At 42.8% G+C, this 18265-nt stretch overlaps 2 protein-coding genes across 4 annotated transcripts; both read right to left on the bottom strand.

The window, feature by feature from the left end:
* Positions 1–730: 730 nt before the first annotated feature.
* LOC125305684 (gamma-enolase-like) lies at positions 731–11024 on the bottom strand. Of its 2 annotated transcripts, none has more exons than XM_048260593.1 (12): positions 10873–11024; positions 9450–9535; positions 8995–9090; positions 8280–8338; positions 7932–8001; positions 7202–7335; positions 6796–7018; positions 6101–6298; positions 3674–3875; positions 2903–3011; positions 2054–2112; positions 731–1655 (listed from the first exon to the last, which is right to left on the bottom strand). In XM_048260593.1, exons 2-12 carry the CDS (start codon positions 9532–9534, stop codon positions 1586–1588), a joined length of 1305 nt encoding a protein of 434 aa, XP_048116550.1. In that variant the 5' UTR covers position 9535; positions 10873–11024; the 3' UTR covers positions 731–1585. The 2 variants fall into 2 exon arrangements, with proteins under 2 accessions (XP_048116550.1, XP_048116549.1); XM_048260592.1 differs by lacking the exon at positions 10873–11024 and adding an exon at positions 10561–10721.
* A 1579-nt stretch (positions 11025–12603) lies between these two features.
* mlf2 (myeloid leukemia factor 2) lies at positions 12604–18233 on the bottom strand. 2 transcript variants are annotated; one of them, XM_048260074.1, is made up of 8 exons: positions 17395–18233; positions 17052–17160; positions 16566–16607; positions 16400–16453; positions 16133–16261; positions 15783–15942; positions 15063–15295; positions 12604–13055 (listed from the first exon to the last, which is right to left on the bottom strand). In XM_048260074.1, the coding sequence occupies exons 1-7, from the start codon at positions 17436–17438 to the stop codon at positions 15066–15068; spliced, it is 768 nt and encodes a 255-aa protein (XP_048116031.1). In that variant the 5' UTR covers positions 17439–18233; the 3' UTR covers positions 12604–13055; positions 15063–15065. The 2 variants fall into 2 exon arrangements, with proteins under 2 accessions (XP_048116031.1, XP_048116029.1); XM_048260072.1 differs by having other exon boundaries at positions 16394–16453; positions 17395–18231.
* Positions 18234–18265: the final 32 nt, after the last annotated feature.

Raw genomic sequence — 18265 nt, 5'->3', positions numbered from 1 at the left:
CCCCAGTCAGACAGCTAGTACTCCATCTGCCGATGCCTTAAAATATAGCAACGAATTGCAACATTGAAATGATCGACTTTGTAACATTGTAACGCAGGTTGTCATATGCGCTAACAACATTGTCACAAAATAGCTGCATACTTTAGTCGTGACAAGAATTCAGGCTATATCCAAGTAAACATAGTAAGCAAACCTGCTGTTGCATACACGTTTTTACAATAAAAATGTGTGAATAAAAATCACACCACACTGAAATTACTGGAATTAATTAATAAGGTAATGAATGAGCACCACGCCCCCTGACTCCCGGCGAGAGAGGAAGAGAAGACTCCCTTACTTGAAAATGGCCGTCTGCTCTTAACAATAAACTGCGATGGAGGCTGAATAACCTGCACCTAGGCTACCCGAGCCTCGATTAATTCCATATGTTTGACTTAAGTGTTACTGTCTTGTCATTTACCAAGAAGGTAGATTTACCTTCTTAAATATTCAAGGAACTCATAAAAGACCATATCTGTCATAAATGTAAAATGGCTTCAGGCAGATAAATTCCTTGATTGGATTCCATTACATATAGCCTAAATTAATGTTTCTTCCTATAATTAGATCTGAGGGGTTATTAATATAGTCTACATACCAGCTTATCCTGGTGTCTAATATTAGGTTATATTGTGTCAGGATATTGTACTTTTGTCCAATAAAGCTCAGCTGTACAGAAAAGGCTTCTGTGTTTTTCAATTTCAAAACACTCCCCAAAGACATTTATTCCATATTTTATATCTATCAACAATTTTAAAGAGGAATAAGTAAGTTAAACATATACACACACACACAAAAGGGGATGCATTTCATTGACCAGACTTTTTGCAATACAATATGTACACACATCACTGGATTTAGAATAAGTGCAGGAGAGATGAGATGCTAAAAGGAAATGTTGGTTAGATGTCTGAGGAGAGCGAGAGAGGGGAAAGTTCACAGAACCCTAGAGGGCAACAAAGCCACCCAAACAGCCACTAACTCTGGACCAGCTGATCTGGTGCCTATTTCCACACCAGAACAGACCTGGACTGTTTCCAGAGTCAGCTGTTATCTGAGAAAGAGACACTTTGTAAGCGAGATGGAGAGAGGAAGAGGGGGAGAGAAAGAAACGGAAAAAAGAGACACACCAGGAGAGAGAGAGAGAGAGACACAGAGAAAAAAAGGACAGTGAAGAAAAGAAACATTGCAAATGAAAGCACTAGTTTGATGACTGGAACAGGTTTTCAGACACAAAGTAGATCATTATTTAGATATACGCCAATAGACGAGGAAGGACGACACAAATTGAACAGAGGGCACTGCATACACAGTGGGACATCACAGGATTTCTATTTATGTGGTGATCTTTGAAAAGCACTCTTTCTTGTCAGTGGTACATAATTATGATCAAGTGTGTCTTATTCCATCGGTGCTCTATTATTATTGATATGCTGTGTATTCTGCTGGGTGTGTCCAAGCTGTTGGTGCTCTGTCTGTACTGTGCAAGTGCTTCACGTCAGCAGTGGTGACTGCTGGATATCGGTGCACTGGGAGAATATGACATTCAGATGGCACTCGGGTTTCTGAAGTTGTGTCCAGCGAAACGAGCTTGGTCACCCAGCTCCTCCTCGATCCTGTGAAGACGATACAAAAACAACGGAGGTAAAGGGAGGAGGATGGGAGGTGGAGTGGTCAGGTAAGAAGGACTGGTGAGAAACATAGTATGTCCAGACCATAAATCCAAAACATAAAACATGTAATTGGCTCCCTTTCCTTTTTTGTGATTATCTTTTTTTTTAAATTAAATCCCTTATACCATTCCGTCATATAAAACAAAACTGTCTGCAACATGCATGACAGTCACTATCAAATGGTGTAGAAAAAAAAATCCTCAACCTGCCCCCCTCCCCATACACACAGCCATCCACACACTCCCACAGAGCATGCGCAATAGCTCCCATTCCTGTATACACATGCAAGTCAGTGATATAAAAAAAGACTTCATACATAGTGCATGCAGCACAGCACTGACCTCATGAGCTGGTTATATTTGGCCAGCCGTTCAGATCGACAAGGGGCCCCTGTCTTGATCTGAGGGGAAAGAGAAGTAGATGCAAAGAAAGAGAGAGAGAGAGGAGGGAGGGAAATAAATCAGTATCAAAATAAAGGCCAGTACGAAGAGCAAAAGCGATAAACATGGCCCAACCAGGGATAAATGATGAGCAGGCGAGCGCAGCTGCATTACATGGCTATATCTGCAATAGCGAGTAATGCCATTCTCTAATAAAATCAGTAGGGGGCAGCAAAGTTCCCATCTGTACCCTGAAAAGGACAGAATGGATGAACAGGGTTTTTTTTACCATGTTCTCTGATGTTAACATAGGACCTATGCAACTTTGGTCTGTCAAAAACATGCTCAGGTGCTATTGTACAAGCCCATTTACAACTCTATAATTAGGTGGGCCTGGGGAGCAACCCCTCATGGTAAGCCTGGCATCCACATGAATAATTAAGAGAGCTTTATGCTGATTGGTTGCCTTGCAGCCCGAAGACTATTCACAATATGCTCCAGCAACTTCTTCCTGAACTTTAAGTGATGACGTAACGTGTGGAGGGGGGCTGCGATCAGAGGGAGGGTCTTTGCTCAGATTCGCCCGTTTTTTTAAGTGGTCATTTAAAAGTCTGAGATTTACATATGATGGAGGAGATAACCGTGTTTCCTGTTCACGGTAGTTTTGTGGCCGTGCACAGAAGTCTCTTTATTAAACAAAGCCAGGGTTTACATTTTTACAAACAGTTTTACATTTTATGTCATCTTTAATGCATAAGTGGTGTACTGTAACTACCTCAGTCCATCATTCACATACTATGGTCCATTTACCTGTCCGGTGCACAGTCCCACCACCAGGTCAGCAATGAAGGTGTCCTCAGTCTCCCCTGAACGATGGCTGACCATCACTCCCCAGCCGTTCTCCTGTGCCAGCTTACAGCTGAGAAAGGGACACACACATTCATTCATGCAGTTTCAAACACACACACACACAGTGGGGACAGTGCAATTTGACCAGATAAAGACCAGTGTCCTCTAGCTGTCCCCTCAGGCCCAAACCTGATCGTCTTCACTCTCTTTTCTAATCCAGCGCATCAACTTCAGATGCTGGCCAGACCTGGGTCTCCTCTGTTCCTGAGTCACAGACTGTATTGATTTATATGAATTATTCAACTGTATGAAACTCTTATAGTAGCCTACTAAAATGAAAACTGCACACTAAAATTATTCGCCTTGAAGACAGCCCATTTAACTGAAGTACATGCAGTTGTATAAAATATCTTGTTATTAAAACACTTGTAAAAAAAAGGTGAAGGCAGACAGTTCATCACCCAGAGTGCTCTTCCAGTGCTTGAATTATGTCCTATCAACTCTGCTATTGCAGTTCCTTCTATTCAGACAGCCCTGTAATGATGAATAGCTGTTCTAACTCAGAACATTTCAAGTTGTTGATAAATTAAATGAATTAGCGGACTGTATTATCAAGAGTGACTTACAGTAACAATGGAAGGCATTCATGACGCACCGAATGTATATGTGATGAATAGGAATTGTGGCGTGGTTGACGCTGTAAAAGTTGCGCTATAGGGCAAGAACACTTACGCCTTTATGGCCTCTGTTACAGAACCAATCTGGTTGACCTTGAGGAGCAGGCAGTTGCAGGCACGTTCCTCTATGGCGCGTTGAATCCGTCGAGGGTTGGTCACTGTCAGGTCATCCCCAACTATTTGGATACCCACAGCAGATGTAAGTTGGGACCAGGCAGGCCAGTCATCCTGGTCAAAGGGGTCTTCAATAGATACCACTGAAAGAGAATAAGCCTGTGCCATCACACTGGTTTGATGGGAATGTTGTAAAAAGAACATTCTAAAGAATATCTGTGTTCATTGAATTCAACCAGAGCCTTATAGATATCTATATGGCTCTGAATTCAACATGGAATTTTAGAACCTTGAATCTTTTCTTAGAATGCTCAAAACTCACACCCTAAAAAGATTAAAGATTTTTTAAAAATCATGGGATTAGGATTCCTCAGGAAAGAAAGACTAAAGGCCTCAGAAATTAACCTGAGATGGGCAAATACAAGGGTCTAAATCCTAGGATCCTAACATTTAATTGAGAATAAATGTAGCTATTCTTTTAGGACATACAAAATAATTGTATATAATCTAAACTACATCCATACAGTAAAATAGGAATGACTTAAGACAGAAACAATATGAAAGAATTTATAGCAGACTCAAAGGCTAAATGTTTCTGGTGCCACACATTCAATGAATATTGTTTCTGTAGAAACATACAATACATTCAATGAGGGCAAAAGTGAGCATTTACGTCTTTCTTCAACAGAAAACACTTACCGGTATTCTCTCTGAGATTATTACATTACATTACATTATTACATTACATTACATTTAGCAGACACTTCTTGACCAAAGTGACTTACATACAGTATGTCAGCTATATTACGGGATCACATTGTCCCCGGAGCAACTTGGGGTTAAGTGCCTTACTCAAGGGCACAACGGTGGAAGCCGGGAATTGAACCGACAACTTTCAGGCTACTGCACGCTAGCCTAGCTCCTTAACCACTACACTTGTGAACACAGCCACCTTCTTGTGAACACAGACTTATTTTCACAGCATTCTGCTGTCACCTAGTGTAGTGGCTGGTGCAAACTATGAATAAACTATGAATAAATACACTTAACAATCTTTAAAAAACACAACTTTCTTGTTCTCTCTCTTTCTCCAGTCAATCACATTGTACTGAGGGCACTACACATTAGAAGAGGTAAAAAAACATGCAGAGCGACAGCTTTCCAACTTAAAGGTATACTATGCAGTTTCAGGTATTTTTGCCGACTGTAGAGCTCCCCCTTGTATCACAGTATATTTATATATTTTTTTTACTCTGCCATTGTAAATAGCCTTCTTCTCGTGGCTTGTTCCCCCTGTACACAATGAAAATGCAAGGTAATGTTTCACAATTCTCGCGAGATTTCTTCGGGTCGACTATTCTGGAAGTTGCATGGCTGGTTCTCTTGTTAGCGACTCACTACGGCTATGCTGTATGGCTATGCTATGTTCGTTTACCATCAAATTGGCTTCATAAAGGTTATATTAAGGTGAAAATCTTGCATAGTGTACTTTTAAGAACCAACCAGCAGCTCTGACAGAATCCCAATCTGTTCCCTCACACTGCACAGTGCCGAGCATCAGAACTTGTTAATATTGAGGGGACGTTTAGTGAAATACAAGGCTAGATGGAGAGGCCCGGGCTGTCAACACAGATGGGACCTCAATTACCATCAGCTGGCCATAACAAGATCTATGGTCTTTTGGGCCCCCACCGTCGACTTCAAAGCAGCGCTGCCTGGAAGGCACTATTGTTATGCAAGGGTTAGGGTTAGGGTTAGGGTTAAGATTAAGGTTAGGGTTAGGGTTAGGGTTAAGATTAAGGTTAGGGTTAGGTGCCTTGAAGTCGACGGTGACAGCACTGCCAAAAGACCATAACAAGGCTCCTGTCCCCTTCAACATGGCTGCCATTTGCCATTCACACTCTCCTTCCACAGTGACAGAAACATGAGTGATGGACTCTTTCCTCACCTCTATGCACACATCCACTGCTTAAATGGTCTTTAATCATTGGCCAGAGTGCCCAAGTGACTAGATGAGGACTAGCACAGATGTCCTTATTCAGTTGAGTGAGTGAAAGGGTGACAGTTGGGAGGGAAGAAGTAGCCGACTGACACATCATTTGACAGCTCAGTTTTTCCTAGTGACTGCGATGCAGAAATACAGACCAGATTTGTTTGTATTGCTAATCAACAGGCTGTTACAGGCTGTACTACTACTATACTCCTACTACTACTACTACTACTATTAATGATAATACTACTACTACTACTACTACGACTAATAATAATAATAATAATACAATATGCTTGTCTGATCTTTATTTTTGCCTGCACATGTACTGTAGTTTATGTGATGCGTTCCTCCTTCTCTGCTGTGCCCTAGGCCTACCTGGGTAGTTGTTGACAAAGCCTTGGTAGATTTGGGAGAGCTCATCTGCGGAGATGTGGCGCTCTGGGTTAGGTGAGGATTTGAAGTCCAGGTCATATTTCCCCTCACAGTAGAACTCTGAGGCCGCCACGTCCATCCCAATGACCACCTTGTCAGTGAATCCTGCCTGCTCTATGGCTGTCTTCAGCAACTCCAGAGCTGGGTGAGACACAGAATAGCACAGATAAAATAGCTCAACAAAACAGCATCAAGAAGATGTGTACTTGCACATGGTGTGAAGATGTAGCCTGGGGAAACCCAGATGAATCTGTCAGCCCATTAGAGTTTCCTCTACAGTTCCGTCTGGCAATTCTTTAATTCACAGCAATTTTCAAAATCACCAAGAACCCAGGAACCAAAATGATGCGGATGTTTTTTCTTTGAAACAGAGTAAACAACAGCAGGAAAGATGTGTTTGCACTTTGGAAAGGATTCGGTATGTACCAATTTATGTTTCATTTCACCGCTGGTTCCACCCTTGGAAATTGGAGGGGAATCAACGATGTCCAGACCAATTCTCAACTGAGAATAGGCCTGGTGTTACCGAGGCTGGTGAAGATGATGTTTTTGTATACAGTTCACAATTTAATATTTGTCATTTACCAAGCGAAGAGAGAGAGGCACCTCTAGCATGCCTGCCCTGCCCTGTCTCTTACCCTCGCTGTTCTCCAGTATGTTGGGGGCAAAGCCCCCCTCGTCTCCCACGTTGATGGCATCCTGGCCGTACTTCTCACGTATGACCACCTTCAGGGTGTGGTATAGCTCCGTCCCGATGCGGAGAGCCTCGCGAAATGACTCCGCTCCAACAGGAAGTACCATGAACTCCTGCATAGCTAGTTTGTTTCCTGCATGGGAGCCTCCATTTATAACATTAAATGCCTGAAAAAACAATTGAAACCATAAGTTATAATGAGAAACTCTCTCAACAGAGCTGTAAATTATCAGATAAAAGCTTTTAATTTGAATGATCTGGACAGAATCAGATGTGTCAACAGTGTTATTCAGTGTCATGCTTGAAGCGCAGCTCAAATAAAGACAAGCACAGGAGGTTTTATATCTTACAGGAACTGGAAGAACCAGGTCTGTGTTTCCTGCCAAGTCAGCTATATGGCGGTACAGAGGGACACCTTTCTGTGCTGCACCAGCTTTGCATATGGCCAAAGAGACACCTAAAATAGCATTGGCTCCGAACTTAGCTAAGAAGGAGAAGTTGGAGAAAGGGAATATAGTAACACAGTGAAATTTAAAACAGATAAAACAACCCAATGGGAACTGTTTATGACAGATATGATGGATATTATGTCAACTTTTATTTTCAACATCTCATAAATAATGTATGGCTTGGACATTAAGGTACCTTGAGTGAAAAAAAACTGCAATCTGTTATACAATTAATGGAGAATTCCGGCGATTTTTCACACAGAAAACTAGAGCTAGAGCTGCCAGGCAGCTACAGTGCTACACTCTGGGGGCATGAACATGGGGGTTAATGAACATGCCCCCAGAGTGTAGCATTGTAGCTGCCTGGCAGTTCGAACTGCTGGCTACAGCAACTCGAGCTAGGTAGAAGAATGATTGTTTTTTTTTTGTTTTGTTTCATTCCGACAGTACTCGGCGACCTCGAGAAACAGAGATTTATGTGGAAAAATCGCTGGAATTCTCTTTTAAATTTCATACTTTCATACTTTCTGTTCAAGGCCAAGGGGTATTTTGGCCAAGAGGTATAAAGCACACTTCTCAGATGTGTGTGTATTGGTACTTTCTGTTAAAAGCATCAGTTTTCACTACTCACATTTGTTGTCCGTGCCGTCCATCTCGATCATCATGTTGTCCAGTTTGCCCTGCTCCTCTACACTGATGCCCTGTAGGCCACAACTCATTAGAAAATCAGGCGCTCACAGAGGGCACTTGTACAATCTAGCTGTGGAAATTAAACTAAAAAAAAAAAACTATTTCAGAAGCTTCAGGCGAGGTAAAACTAATCTAAAATCTAAACAAGCACGTGTCTCACAACAAAACATCCATTGGATATACACTTCAGTCTGGTTTGTAAGAGCATATTAACTTAATCGCATATTAGCTTAATTAGATATGAAATCTAGGTAAAGAATCATGTAAATGACGTGTTTATTGAACTTACTGATTGGACAAGGGCTGGTGCTATGGTGTCATTGATATGCCCAACGGCCTTGAGAACTCCTGAAGCAAACAAAGAAGTGAATAAGGAGGAAAAGATATACTTTTCCCAAGCAGTGAGTGGGTCATTCTACCAAGCAGTGAGTGGGTCATTCTACCAAGCAATGAGAGGCTACCAAGCAATGAGTGGATCACTCTACCAAGCAATGAGTGGATCACTCTACCAAGCAATGAGTGGATCACTCTACCAGGCAGTGAGTGGATCACTCTACCAAGCAATGAGTGGATCACTCTACCAGGCAGTGAGTGACTGTCTCTCGGATCTGGTGGGGATCTACACTGGATCAGCTTCAGAGTCGGCTAAAGTTACTGTGTGACAGTGGGTGCAGAGTGTGTGCGTTGTGTGTGCCTTGCGTGTGCATTGCTTGTGGTATGCGTAACATTTACATGAACAGTTCTAGCCATGCCTGTGGCATATGTCAGTGGTCTAACCTGTTAACATCGGTCAAATGAAAACAGACAGGTAACACAGCCTCCATGCAAACGGAACTCATCTAGTGTGAAATAGATGAACATCAACCGGATAGCTACTTACTCTGGCGCTGGTCTAGACCTGATCTGGTGCTGGATCCTCCGGATCACCTCCATTGGCACCGGATCAGGGCCAGAACCATTCCAGAGTCAGCTGCTATCTGGGCATGTGACCTCTGCACTCTGACCTTTGCCCTTGAAGCGGCTCTTGTCACCATCTCTGAGCTCCAGAGCCTCGTAGATTCCTGTGGACGCTCCACTCGGCACTGCTGCCCTGAAGAGACCTGCAAGTGCATGGAATAGTGTGTGTGTGTGTGTGTGTGTGTATAACAAACACGAGTCAAAATCACAAAACACCAGACCCTTGTATATTTTTCTCTTTTGTCAACATGAAATGCTTGGACTGTCATTCCAATTCATCTCGGAGTATTAGCTAATGAATGCTTCAACATCCCACCAATCAGCAAATGGGACCTCATTTCCTGCCCCGCTGCCAGGACAGAACCATTGAAGTCAGTTTGATACATCAGATGTCCAGAAGGAAGTCCATTAGTCTCATTGCACAGAAACCCTTTATGACATTTATCTGACTTTCATTGACAGTGTTACTGTCGACTGGGTTATTGATTGCATGGCCTGGCACCTTTCTCAGTTTGTAGGTCCACCTCTACTGTTGGGTTTCCCCTGGAATCCAGGATCTCCCTGGCCACAATGCTCACTATAGCCATCCTACAAATGACATATAAATACACACACACACACACACACACACACACACACACACACACAAACACACAAATTACTTGTGAATTACCGAATGTACTGAGGAAAACAACCTATGATATGTACACATTACCTGACAAGCTGTCATTTTCATTTAAAAGTAGGGCTATAAGAGTAAAGCGAAACGCTTGTTCGTTTAAAAACACCCAGGGGTTTATAAAGATGGAATACCTAATATTTACACAACCGACTTCAATCAAAACACATTCTCTGTGTACATAACACGAAAGTGACAGATTGTGCTAACACACACACACACACACACACACACACACACACACACACTTCCTTTTCACACCAGTCATGGCTGTGTGCAATGAAAGGGAGGGTGTGAGATGGAGAGAGCAGTGAAAGATGTTGATATTGAGGGAATGGAATGAGACATGGTGTGGGATCACTCAATTATTAAACCTCACATTGACCAAAAATGCCAACTCAGAAAGGGCACATTACTGGAAAGCTGTGCATGAAACGCTGTGAAAGCAACAGAAACAGAGAAACAGGAGAGGAATGAGCCCTGTGAGCCAATATTCAGAGAGTAAAAAGGAAAAGCCTGGAATCAGTGGCAATCATGGGGGTGACAGATGCATGGAGCTGATTTGACACAAACACAGCATGACACATGCTCTCCTACAGGGCTCACCAGAACAGACATACACACACACACACACACACACACACACACACACACACACACACCACACTAACACCTAGCATATGTGCCTTCGGATGCGTTTAATAAAAATAGAATTGCATGCACTGTCACAGAACCACCCTATCTATTGAAATGTGCCTATGTACAAGCAGAAGCAGAGGACAGCAAGGCAAAATATGTCCATCCACCTGTGCAATACCCCGCGAGAGATTAAAATTACAGTGAGGCGGAAGACAGAGAATGACAGGCAGAGGGAAAGAGAGAGAGACAGAGAGGGAGCAAAATTGAAAGAGAAGACCCTTCTTTTTCCCATTACCTGATCTTGCTGTGTGTAGCCTTCTTGGAAAAAGCAGGAGAATGTGAGAGCAAATGAGGGAGAGGAAGAGAGAGGGAGAGAGAAAGAGAGAGAGAGAGAGGCACAGGGGAGGAGGGGAGAGTTACATAGTGTGACAGACGGAGAAGGGGTGGGGGCGGGAACACATGAGTCATCAGAGGATGCAGAGAGGGAGAGGGAGAGAGAGAAATGGAGGGAGGGAGAGAGAGAGAGAGCAGGATGATGGCAGGGAGGATGCAAAGCAAACTCTGACACACACACACACACACACAAACAATAAGGAAGCAGACCTACCCTGTGAGACGTCAGTGAGCATCACACATTGAGCACTGATGTGTGGTGGCATGTGAAAACAGCCTCCTGTCCCCAGGTCCTCCTCTCGTCTCCTCGCCTCTCCTCCCCTTCTCTCTTTGAGCGCGCTCAGTCAGCACAGCACAGCACAGCACACTGGGCTGCAGCATCTGTGCCTATAATTGGCAAACAAGCGCCTTTTACATAAATTAATATGCATGGTTTAGCAGCGCAGAGTCCTGCCTGTACACTGTCATCATCCCGTGCCACTCTGATTGTGATGTAAGCAGCTAATTAGACAGCAGAAACAGTGAGATAAGGGCATGACGAATCACATGTCTGCAAAGCCACAAACTGCTCTCAAACCGAAGGCACAATAATACTCATACAACCTCATACACATATATGGGACATACAGTATGGGTTTAACAGGTTCAGGGTTATCAAACATCTGGCCTGAGTTATCATCTGATAAGGAGGTAGGGTTTTTCAGACGTGGGAAAACAAGTGCTATGAGCCACAGGTCAGGTATGAGCTATCCAGTGCAGTGTAGCTCATGCAGAAGCATCTGAGAGCCTTTTTTCTGGCGAGGGGTCAATTACGTCCTATGTTGTGGACTGCACTAGATTTGCAAGACTTTTTGTGACACACAGTAGTGTTGACAGATGACTGAGTACTGAAAGAGTACTGAGAGATGGATAGAGTGAGAGGAAAAGAGTGATGGAGAGAAAGGTGGTGAGAAGAGGAGAGTCGAGGAAGAATGGTGGTGGTGGATGCAAGGTTGTAGCGGGGAAAAGGACAAAAGCAGAGGTTTGCCAAGCGAATAGGGAGAAAGAGCTGCGTTCTGATTGGCTGTAACTGTCATGCTTCAATCTGATTGGCTGTAACTGTCACGCTCCAGGCATGTGTCAGGTGACCATCTACAGTTCCTCACAGCGGGAGGTCAGACTCTGTTTTCATGTGTATGTGTGCACACATACCACTTAGTTTGGACCCGTGTTTGTGACGATTGACTGTGTAAGAAAATGTAATATAACTAGCTAGTTCTTTTTACTGATTCAGTTTTTGTATGTTTACTTTTTTGTTGGGCTTTCTATTATTATAGTCATTATTAGTCTATTCTATAATTAGAACATCTATTTGATTTTACTGTAAACAGTTAGTTTTAATGCTAATGTAATTCTTTATGACTATTCTATGCTGTAAGCCATTTTGAATAAATGCGTCTGCTAACATAAACATACAAATAAAACGATAGGGTCGACCGGGTGGCCTTTCTCCTGACTTGACTGGATTTTTCATAGTTAGCATGGATAGTGGGCGATTACAGATCAATGTTGGCTGAACGTCAAGTCTATCCAACAGCAGGGCATGACCTTTAGCTGCGGCGCTTTGCATTCAATTCGAAGGGACCTGGGGCTTATGCAATGCATCACAGATCTCAGCGATGGCTTTAGGCTGCTGAATGCCACCATCTTATCCACAATGGTCTGAGCTAAACATAGCACACACTCGCTGCCTGATGGAGGAACATAACTGGTCCTTACAATTTACCTACATTTTCTGATGACCATTATTTGTGGAGAATAAAGGTATACTTGGCATATGTTTTTATATTTATAGAGGTTATATGTATTCTAGATATAAATCTTTATTTTTATTTTTAAGTTATAACATATCTCATGTCCAAGGGTCACTCAAACCTTTACACAATAAAAAACAAATGAAACCACATTACCTTACAAGTTTTAATGAATGCTTATCAATACTTCAGTTTCATTAGACAACAGCGTACAATTCAAACCACAGACTCTAGTGTCTACATAAACATATAAGGACTGTACAGCAGGTGTAGGTGTGTGTGTGTGAATGTGTGTGTAGAGTAGTGTGTTGTTGGGTATTCATCTATAGGATTTGTGTGCTATTAGGAGGTTATGTACAGTTTCTCTGCATATGTGTGTGTGTGTGTGTGTGTGTGTGTGTGTGTGTGTTGTGTTAGAAAGCCATGTTGTTGTTGTTGTCCAACCCTAAGTGTATGTATGGATCCAAGCTGGTGAATGGGCATATGAAGTTATATTTATATTTACAGACAGTCCAGTTAAATCAAATCTATGGAACAGTCATCTAGTTCACTCTACTACTCTCCCCTCTCTTTTCACAGCTCCAAGGACTTCTTCAAACACAACCTGTGAGGAACAAAAAAATAAATAAATTAGGAATAGAAACTCTTTCACTTTATAATAATTGTTGAGTCACTATGCATAAAAGCATCTTAGTAATAATATAGCAAAAAGTGTGCATTAAAATGTATGTAAATGTAAATCAAACTGAGTTGGCAGTTTGGATTTCCGCCGTAGCCGATATATAGAATATTGGGGGGCAGCCGTGGCCTACTGGTTAGCGCTTCGGACTTGAAACCGGAGGGTTGCCGTTTAGAGCCCCGACCAGTAGGCCCGGCTGAAGTGCCCTTAAGCAAGGCACCCAACCCCTCACTGCTCCCCGAGCGCCATTGTTGTTGCAGGCAGCTCACTGTGCCGGGATTAGTGTGTGCTTCACCTCACTGTGTGTTCACTGTGTGCTGAGTGTGTTTCACTAATTCACGGATTGGGATAAATGCAGAGACCAAATTTCCCTCACAGGATCAAAAGAGTATATATACTTATACTATACTAGAACACCTATGGTGCCTACTATGGTGCCACTGATTCTCATCTGTATTTTGAATTGGGCTTTGACTGAACCATTGTAGAATGTTCACTCTGCTGGTAGGTAATTCACTCTGCTGGTAGGCAAGCCTACACCGCCTATTGCAGGCTGCAGAATTCATTAATTGTCCCTTCAATTCTAGAAACGTTCCCAGTTCCAGCAGATGGAACCCAGCCCTGCAGATTGCAGTGCGAGGTAAACATTTTTCTATTAGTGTTAGACTAATGCCATATGAAGTGCTTTTTTTAAGCCCAAAAGCTATATTGTGGTCTTACAGGAACATTAAAATCTTTACCCATACAGGAGCAATATCTACATATACATATCTACAATGTGAGGGTTGTCTACAAACGATGGCTTCTATGGGTTGGCTGGACTGTGGTGGTCACTCATAGGTCTGCAAATGTTCTGATCAAGTGCTGGTTAGTACAGTGGCAGCTATGTACGATTTGTGAATAGCTTGAATATTTCTGAAAGTAGAACATAGGCCACTCCTATGAGCATCAAGCTGAGTATATAACGTCATCACAGAAATGAGGTGGTACTTAAAGGAGAAGTTTGGTGTTTTTTAACCAAGGGTCTATTTTTTTGATGATAACTAGTCTAATTCGACTTCGAAGAAGAGTAAGATAATGCACTGACTGTACAAACAGTCGCTGTTCACGGCGTGAACAAAACCCAATAAAACGCCCATATTCAAGAATCCTGCCTCTGACTGGTGTTCTGGAAAGAGCTACAGTACTGTTTTCTTTACACTTAGAGGTAAAAACACTGTAGGGACCATCTCTGTAGTAGCATAGTGTAATGATATTGTGAGCCTAGTCAGTGGCTTAAAGGAGCTATTTACTTTGACGTAGCAACATTTCCCTCAAGCCCCGAGTTAGAATACTATTTCATTGTAAATGCATTTTCCAGTCTAACTCCAAACTGATGATGACGTTATTTTTGTCACAAACAAAAATGTAGTCTTTTTATCATCCAAAAACAAAAACCTAGGTGGAAAAGTACAGCACTTCTGCTTTAAGCAATAAGCCCCAGGAGGCTCCACTACAAGTTGCCACTAACATGGCCTCTTAGCTGTTCTAAAATCACTGAAACTCATGGCCGCGCAGAGCTTAATGATTTTTTAAAGCGGTTACTACATACAAATGGCAAGGTTTCATAAAGTAAACCTCCAGAAGCAAAACTGCAATAACTTTGATATTTAAATCTCCATTTTTCCACCAAACAAAGTAGTTCTTCAGCAAACTGCTTGCCAAGCAACACAAAGACACAGCAACATTGTTGCAACATTTGTTTGGTGCAGTACCATTAACAGAATGCAGTTGCAAGTGTAAGTGTGCATGTTTTACTTTACTTATGTATGTTGGTTATGTTTACGATCAAAACTGGCTACACAACATTCCAAAGACCAGACCTATACATTTCCGAAATGAGTATTAAACACTTGTGTGGACATGGTGGAGTTTGCTTAGCCTCGGACATACCTTTCACCAGTCATAACGGGGGCGTGATTGGGGCCGCTGGTGGTGGTGGTGGTGGTGGCGTGGGGACTCGTGTCGGGGAGCAGGCGGCGAGGCAGAGCTTGGGGGGGCAGTAAGGGCCAGCTGTTGGCCAGCTCCAGCCCTCCTGTCTCGCCCGTAGTCAATGCTGCGGGTGCCGGGGGGTGCATAGCGTCCCACTCCTCTCCTCCACTCCTCATCAAATGCCGCTGCATCACCTGCCACAGGTAGGTACATGGAAAACAACAGGGGGTACACACAAGTCAGGATCAGGCTTTGATAACTTTTCAAAAACATCTGAATGATTTCATAAGGACACATTTATTTTTATACTTTTTGGGAATGTCTAAGCCATATACATGTAACAGGTTAATATATCCTATATCTTAAATGTACAATTTACAAAAGAAAAAAAAAGGTCACTTTCAAAGTCCTACAGAGAGAAAGTTTTCAATGCAATCCAGTCACCAATAATTTATATATTTCCTGTATAGTATTTGATTTATATGTTGTATGTATATATGTACATATATTTATATATATATATATATATTTCTTTGTGCTGCTAGAACGACACCACCAGCTGGAACCAAACTCCATGTGTGTACTTAACTCACTTGGGCAAATCAAATCTGATTCAGGTGAAGCACCTTCCACTCTTCCCCTTCCACTCTAATCCCCTCTTGTTACTCTGCCATGACTCACTCTCGTCCAGGTTGATGTAGTCCTGCCGCTCCTCGCGATCGCCCGTGCGTCGGTTTCGGGAGCGTTCCATCAGGTGTGCTCGCTCCCCAATGTGGTGGCCAATAGCCATGCGCTCCAACCCACTCTCACTGTCCCGCATCGACTGACGTGTCTCACGGATCTATAATACACACACGCCAGAGATGACAAATCCTAAAGGCTCACCCTCCTGCAGTGTCTTGTTCATTTATGTTCTGCGCCCTTATTTGTGGGTGGAGAGTGCATGCAGCATTTCAGTCATGAGCTTAGCTTCGTAGTCACAGTCGTAGTCAAGTGCTTGGTGTTGTTTTGAACTGGAGTGCCATACTTACTCCCCCTGGTGCAGTTCTGACTTCACTGGTTTGCTGGAAGACTTTGGGGGCTCCCTGGTCCAGTGAGGAGTAGGAGATCACTGTGGAAGACGAGAAGGTCTGGCAGTTCGGGGAACCAGACATCCTCTCCTGAGGGATGGAGGACAAACATATGCACATAAACAAATGAGCAAATACAAGACATAAACATTAGACTTTGAAATAATGCCATCAATATGGCAAGTGTCAGCTGTTTTGTGCGAGTGGAATCAGAAAACTAACATCTACCATATTCTCCATCATGCCACCCATCATGTCAAACATGTCCATGAAGCCTCCACCCTTTAAACAGAGAGAACAGCAAAGTCAGTCAGTCCTCCCATGAGCCTTTGCCACAGACTGACACTGGAACTCAGACTGAGCACGAACATGCAAAACAGGAAATTGTACTCACCATCCCCATCATTCCGAAGGGGGCAAGAGCTGTTGCCTGGGGCTGTGGAGTGGCATTGGGGGAAAGCGGAACAGACAGGAAGCCATTAAAGACTGCACACACTACACACGCATAAAGCCACACATTGCACCTTGTCTTGGAGTTCACCGAGCGACTCGGGCGTAGCCACAATATTCATCATTGATGTTATCCACGAGTACATGTGTCGGTGTCCTAAAATTCAAGAACTGGGAATTTGTTTACATTTCATGATCATCAATAAGTGGTTTAGCACCTGTCGAGCGCAAATGAGACGTTGTAGTAAAAAAAAAATGTATCACAGCAACCATAGGCATTGAACCAAAGTTTGTTAATCTGACCACTCAACATCACAACCTGTTTCAGTAGTTTACTATTCACGCAAAGGTACTTCAACACAGAAGTTGAGACTGGCTGGAAGGTTGCAGGAATACTACATCTAATAAAGGCGTTGAACAGGTATGGTACCTGGATAGGTCTTCGCGGCTGATGCATCTGGGTAGCGAGGGGAAAAGGCTCAAAACCGAATGGATCAAACAGGGTTCTCATCTGCTGCCTATGTGCTGAGAACGGATCCCTGGGATAACAGAGAAGACAAGACACGTGGACAACGATTGATGAACGACTTCAGATGTGCCATCTTATTGCTAATGTGTTCCATGTGTTTTGTAACGTTCAAGACACGTTCCATACAAAACATTAGTCAGTAAAAGCACTACAGTAGCTCAGATAAAACCATGTACTTACAATACTCACATAACCAGCAGTTAGTTAGTTAGTATCAATTGAGAAGATATGGTGGGCTACTCACATCATGAAGGGGCTTTCTTCAGCATCACCCAGGTATCGAAACATGTTGGTTTAGCACACAAATCAAGGTAGGAATCCTTCAGTCCGACGAGTCAATGTTGGCTAGGTCTGATGCCAACTACCTTAGCTAATGTAACACCCACTTTCTTCCACACCTACCTGTCACTGACCAACGAGAAACAGTGAGACAGCCAACCAGCTGTCAAATGCTAATTAGCTAACTATCCAACTATATCGTCTAAATTTGACGGAGACCCACACTACCTGTAAAATCACACCGTATGCTTCTCACTGATGAAATAACTGATCAGATGACCGGTAACATAAGTGTCCAGGTGAACATCAAATGAATCCACACTTCGCCTTTGAGCAGTTTGTTAGCTACAAAACAAGCTAGCAAATATTAGCAAACAACTTCTGATAAGGTCAGCTAGCGTGCAACATCTTGCACACAAAGGAGTCGGGTTTGCTCGTTTTATTTGAAGTCTAAGCAAATCGAAGCAGGCGGCTGACTGTTCCAAACGTTGTAAACGATACAACTCTTTGCCTGAACCCTAAATTTTCATGAGCAAAACATCTCTTCTTCTCAGTTGACTGCACGTGAAAACGGAAGTCGAAGTGACAAAGGAAGCCAGTGCTGCGTCAGGAGGAAAGCGTAAATAGTGCAGTTGATCAGGTGGACGTCTATAATAAATGCTATTCGAAATATCACCTATTCATAACTGTCACATATTACCACATATATTAAAACAGATATACTAGAGAGAGTGATTTTTTCTCATCAAATGTCTTAGTACAAAACAAAACGACAGTAGCCTACTAAGGAATGAGAGAGGGGGATGTTTTTAACCCTTGAGCAACCGGAGGTGACG

The sequence above is a fragment of the Alosa alosa genome, chromosome 13, assembly GCF_017589495.1.
Source record: "Alosa alosa isolate M-15738 ecotype Scorff River chromosome 13, AALO_Geno_1.1, whole genome shotgun sequence".
NCBI classification, from domain to species: Eukaryota; Metazoa; Chordata; class Actinopteri; order Clupeiformes; family Clupeidae; genus Alosa; species Alosa alosa.
Note: the sequence above shows the minus strand (reverse complement) of the source record. Positions and strands in the feature narration are given on the sequence as shown.

Bases quoted from the DNA above. Each gene is read 5' to 3' on its own strand.
- LOC125305684 (XM_048260593.1), bottom strand. From the start codon at position 9,534: ATGGCTATAGTGAGCATTGTGGCCAGGGAGATCCTGGATTCCAGGGGA. The intron at 6,299-6,795 runs GTAAGAGACAGG...TGTCTCACCCAG, and splicing joins CATACTGGAGAACAGCGAGG to CTCTGGAGTTGCTGAAGACA. The intron at 3,012-3,673 runs GTAAGTGTTCTT...TCCCTTTCTCAG, and splicing joins GTAACAGAGGCCATAAAGGC to CTGTAAGCTGGCACAGGAGA.
- mlf2 (XM_048260072.1), bottom strand. From the start codon at position 17,438: ATGTTTCGATACCTGGGTGATGCTGAAGAAAGCCCCTTCATGAT. The intron at 17,161-17,394 runs GTGAGTAGCCCA...CTGTTATCCCAG, and splicing joins GAAGAAAGCCCCTTCATGAT to GGATCCGTTCTCAGCACATA. The intron at 16,608-17,051 runs GTACCATACCTG...GCCACTCCACAG, and splicing joins AGCCGCGAAGACCTATCCAG to CCCCAGGCAACAGCTCTTGC.